At 59.4% G+C, this 5,358-nt stretch overlaps 1 protein-coding gene across 2 annotated transcripts; it reads left to right on the top strand.

Moving 5' to 3' along the window:
• The first annotated feature begins 438 nt into the window (after positions 1-438).
• On the top strand, positions 439-5,121 carry PCDH8 (protocadherin 8). Of its 2 annotated transcripts, none has more exons than XM_001084988.4 (3): positions 439-2,986; positions 3,459-3,666; positions 4,163-5,121. In XM_001084988.4, the coding sequence occupies exons 1-3, from the start codon at positions 647-649 to the stop codon at positions 4,534-4,536; spliced, it is 2,922 nt and encodes a 973-aa protein (XP_001084988.3). In that variant the 5' UTR covers positions 439-646; the 3' UTR covers positions 4,537-5,121. The 2 variants fall into 2 exon arrangements, with proteins under 2 accessions (XP_001084988.3, XP_001085113.3); XM_001085113.4 differs by having other exon boundaries at positions 439-3,277.
• The last annotated feature ends 237 nt before the right edge of the window (positions 5,122-5,358 follow it).

Genomic DNA, 5,358 nt, shown 5'->3' with positions numbered 1-5,358 from the left:
GGGTAGGGGGCTGCAAGGGTTTGGAAGCCTCAGAGGTGCAAAATGCAGAGTGTGTGTGTTGGCAGGGGCTGGGGGAAGGGGGATTCTGGAGTCGCTGGGGTGAAATCCCAGCGTGTTCGCACTTAGTTCTAGCCGCCGGCACGGAGGGATACAGGCGACAATTAACAAAATCATCCGCTCCTTTTACTCCTGGAGCTCTGTGCCAACTCCTCTACATGCAGGGTGCTGACAAGAAAAGGGAGAGAAAGCAAAAGGAGTTAAACAAAAGAAAGATTCCCTAATTTTCCTTTCTTGTTTTCCCCTCTAAGCCTTTCCACATTAAAGGGATTGTGAGAGGCAGGCGGAGGAGCGACGCGAGGGGGAGGCGGCCATTGGCTGCCCGGCTCGGGTGATTAGCATATCGGCGGCTATAAAGGCAAAGGCGTCGCGAGGCGGCGCAGCTTCTGTAAGGGAGGGAAAGGCGCAGGGTGAGGGCGGGTCTGCGCGTCCTCAGAGCCGGCTGGAGGCGCGGAGCTGCTACCCGCAGACTTCTCCTGCACAGGGCTCTCAAAGAGCGTGATTCCGAGAGCCTGAGACTCACGCCCGACCTGGAAACCAGAGAAGACTCTCTTCCTTAGCCTTTCGGATCGCAATTAAGGCTGGAGGCATGAGTCTTGTGAGGCGCTGGGGCAGCCCCTGCCTTTTCCCCTTGCAGCTCTTCAGCCTCTGCTGGGTGCTCTCAGTGGCCCAGAGCAAAACAGTCAGATACAGCACCTTCGAGGAGGATGCCCCCGGCACGGTCATCGGGACCCTGGCAGAGGACCTGCATATGAAAGTATCGGGTGACACAAGCTTCCGCCTGATGAAGCAATTCAACAGCTCTCTGCTCCGGGTGCGCGAAGGCGACGGGCAGCTGACCGTCGGGGACGCCGGCCTGGACCGCGAGCGGCTGTGTGGCCAGGCCCCGCAGTGCGTGCTGGCCTTCGATGTGGTCAGCTTCTCGCAGGAGCAGTTCCGGCTGGTGCACGTGGAGGTGGAGGTGAGGGACGTCAACGACCACGCACCGCGCTTCCCCCGGGCCCAGATCCCGGTGGAGGTGTCCGAGGGTGCGGCCGTGGGCACGCGCATCCCCTTGGAGGTGCCGGTGGACGAAGACGTGGGCGCCAACGGGCTGCAGAGCGTGCGCCTGGCCGAGCCGCACAGCCCCTTTCGGGTGGAGCTGCAGATGCGAGCAGACGGCGCTCAGTGCGCGGACCTGGTGCTGCTGCAGGAGCTGGACCGCGAGAGCCAGGCCGCCTACAGCCTGGAGCTGGTAGCCCAGGACGGCGGCCGCCCGCCGCGCTCCGCCACGGCTGCCCTCAGCGTACGCGTCCTGGATGCCAATGACCACAGCCCGGCCTTCCCGCAGGGCGCCGTGGCCGAAGTGGAACTGGCGGAAGACGCGCCCGTGGGCTCCCTGCTTCTCGATCTAGACGCGGCCGACCCGGACGAGGGCCCTAACGGCGACGTGGTGTTCGCTTTTGGCGCTCGCACCCCGCCGGAGGCGCGCCGCCTCTTTCGGCTTGACCCGCGAACGGGCCGTCTCACCCTGGCCGGGCCCGTGGACTACGAGCGTCAGGACACCTACGAGCTGGACGTGCGGGCTCAGGACCGCGGACCAGGGCCCCGCGCTGCCACCTGCAAGGTCATCGTGCGCATCCGCGACGTCAATGACAACGCACCCGACATCGCCATCACCCCGCTGGCCGCCCCAGGCGCGCCGGCCGCCTCGCCCTTCGCCGCTGCTGCCGCCGCCGCTGCGCTCGGGGGAGCGGACGCTAGCTCGCCTGCGGGAGCCGGGACGCCGGAGGCTGGCGCCACTTCGCTGGTGCCGGAGGGGGCGGCGCGCGAGAGCCTGGTGGCCCTGGTCAGCACCTCGGACAGGGACTCGGGCGCCAACGGGCAGGTGCGCTGCGCCCTCTATGGGCACGAGCACTTCCGGCTTCAGCCGGCCTACGCGGGCAGCTACCTGGTGGTGACCGCGGCGTCGCTGGACCGCGAGCGCATCGCCGAGTACAACTTGACGCTGGTGGCCGAGGATCGCGGCGCGCCCCCTCTGCGCACCGTGCGGCCCTACACGGTGCGCGTGGGCGACGAGAACGACAACGCGCCGCTCTTCACGCGGCCGGTCTATGAAGTGTCAGTGCGCGAGAACAACCCGCCCGGCGCCTACCTGGCCACAGTGGCCGCCCGGGACCGGGACCTGGGCCGCAACGGCCAGGTCACCTACCGGCTGCTGGAGGCCGAGGTGGGCCGCGCCGGGGGTGCCGTGTCCACTTATGTCTCGGTGGACCCAGCTACCGGAGCCATCTACGCGCTGCGCAGCTTCGACTATGAGACGCTGCGCCAACTCGACGTTCGCATCCAAGCTAGCGACGGCGGCTCCCCTCAGCTTTCCAGCAGCGCCCTAGTGCAAGTGCGCGTGCTGGACCAGAACGACCATGCGCCGGTCCTGGTGCACCCGGCGCCAGCCAATGGCTCCCTAGAAGTGGCGGTGCCTGGGCGCACCGCAAAGGACACTGCCGTGGCCCGTGTGCAGGCCCGGGATGCAGACGAAGGGGCCAACGGGGAGCTGGCGTTCGAGCTGCAGCAGCAGGAGCCGCGCGAAGCCTTCGCCATCGGCCGCCGCACGGGGGAGATAGTGCTCACAAGCAACCTCTCGCAGGAGCCACCCGGCCGCGTGTTCAGGGCGCTACTGGTCATATCCGACGGCGGCCGTCCCCCTCTCACCACCACCGCAACTGTCAGCTTCGTGGTAACAGCAGGGGGCGGGCGTGGGCTGGCTGCACCTGCCAGCGCAGGAAGCCCGGAGCGTTCCCGCCCGCCTGGCTCTCGGCTCGGGGCGTCCGGGTCAGCGCTGCAATGGGACACGCCGCTGATCGTCATCATCGTGCTGGCCGGGAGCTGCACGCTGCTGCTGGCCGCCATCATCGCCATCGCCACCACTTGCAACCGCCGCAAGAAGGAGGTGCGCAAAGGGGGGGCCCTCCGGGAAGAGCGGCCCGGGGCGGCGGGCGGCGGAGCCTCGGCTCCCGGCTCCCCGGAGGAGGCCGCCCGGGGAGCCGGGCCCAGGCCCAACATGTTCGACGTGCTCACCTTCCCTGGCACCGGCAAAGCGCCCTTTGGCAGCCCCGCGGCGGACGCGCCTCCGCCTGCGGTCGCCGCGGCCGAAGTGCCGGGCTCAGAGGGCGGCAGCGCCACTGGGGAAAGCGCCTGTCACTTCGAGGGGCAGCAGCGGCTCCGCGGCGCGCACGCCGAGGTGAGGCCTTCCTTCGGCTGGGCGCCCCCGTCCGTGCTCCGCGGACAGGCTGGGGGAAGGGAGACTGGAGGGGTAGGGTGGGCGCATGCAGGTAGACACTTAACCTGTCGCACCTGTTTTTTGTTTGTTTGTTTCTTGTCCAACCCTCCCCCCACCCCCATTCCCCTATTCCCTGCTGCAGCCCTACAGTGCCTCCCCGGGTTTTGGAAAGGAGCCGGCGCCCCCTGTGGCGGTGTGGAAAGGACACTCATTCAACACCATCTCCGGCAGAGAAGCAGAGAAGTTCAGCGGCAAAGACAGCGGTAAAGGGGACAGTGATTTCAACGACAGCGATTCCGACATCAGCGGGGACGCTCTGAAAAAGGATCTCATCAACCACATGCAGAGTGGTGAGGACTCTTATTTCCCGCCAAATTCGACATTCCTCCCTTCCCTCCCCTTCACTACTGCTTGCCTCCTGTCAATCTCGGTTCCCAGCCCCCTTCCCTCTTCCCCACTTTTTCTCACTCCTCCAGTTGCGGATCCTGGCCTGCTTCACACAGTGAATTTCAAAATGCCAAGTAGAGGCAACTCCAGCTCTTGAATAAAGCACACCCTCATCCTGTTAGGCAGCAGCGTGGATGATGCTAGCCATTAAAAAGGGGGTTCTGCTTATCAATTTTTTTTTTCACTTCCAGCTGAAGAAGCTGGACCAGCTTTGCATTAAGATGGCTTTACAGGAAGCAGCAATGTGCCTTCGATTCTTGAGACACAGTGTATATCTTTATGTGCACAGCCTTTCCTTTCAGCTGCCCTAACCCAGGCTGACATTCTGAAGATGGAAGCCTGGGTATGTATAATCTCAGGAATAATCGTCATGCTGTTTCCTTTTCCCTTTTGTGTTAGGACTGTGGGCGTGCACCGCTGAGTGTAAGATCCTGGGCCACTCTGACCGCTGCTGGAGCCCATCCTGCAGCGGGCCCAACACACATCCCTCGCCTCACCCACCAGCCCAGATGTCAACCTTCTGTAAGAGCACGTCCCTGCCTCGGGATCCTCTGCGCAGGGACAATTACTACCAGGCCCAGCTGCCCAAGACAGTGGGGCTGCAGAGCGTCTATGAGAAAGTACTGCACAGAGACTATGACACGACAGTCACTCTGCTCTCCCCTCCCCGTCCAGGGAGGCTCCCAGACCTGCAGGAGATTGGGGTACCCCTCTACCAGTCCCCTCCTGGCAGGTACCTGTCCCCGAAGAAGGGAGCCAATGAAAATGTGTAATCCCATGCTGCATGTCTTCACACCTATACAGGTCACTCCGAGAAGCCCCTAAGTTATTGACCGGTTTCAGTGTTGTATATATAAATATGCAAGATGTGCCTTAAAATGAAGTTGTTGGAAGCTATTTCCAATCACATTGGTACTGTTTGGTATTTGCAAACAAAAATGTAGTTAATGTAATTTTTATGAAATGTGTGCAGTATTTAATTTTTTTATCATGCTATTGACTTTAATTTCACTTGCGGCTTGCCATTTTCTTAGTGTTTTTAACTTGTACATTGTGTAATGTAATGTTTGTATATAATGAAATTTTGTTATATTTTTATATAATAAAAGCTAAAGTGGAAGTTATTGCCAAAGGAACTGTCTGTAAGACAAAAAACAAAACATGTTGGAATTACTTAATTGAAATTTATCTTTCACCTGAAACAACCTAGTGTTTGAGAAATTTTGCCTTGCCAAGTATAACTTGTATATCTTGACTCTGTGGTAGATTTCAAGTTCAATGTTATTTAATTACATTTGGTTTTCTGTAAACCGTGTCACTTATAAGCACAGTAATAAAAGATTTGTCATGTGTTTGAAGAATCTGCTAATTGCTTTTCATGAAGTTGCCTATAGTCAGACATCCACAAATAATATGAGTATCAGAATGAAACCTTTCAAGTGCTCACTATCTGGGCATTATTAATGTTCATGACAATATTAAACCTGTGGGATTTCAAGTGTTGCAAAATGTCACTCAAGTATTAAAAAATGTGTGTTGATTTCATAAATTATAAGCATCTCCATATGCATTGGTCTATAAAATTCCTGCTCTCA

Source organism: Macaca mulatta, chromosome 17 (assembly GCF_049350105.2).
Source record: "Macaca mulatta isolate MMU2019108-1 chromosome 17, T2T-MMU8v2.0, whole genome shotgun sequence".
NCBI lineage: Eukaryota > Metazoa > Chordata > Mammalia > Primates > Cercopithecidae > Macaca > Macaca mulatta.
Note: the sequence above shows the minus strand (reverse complement) of the source record. Positions and strands in the feature narration are given on the sequence as shown.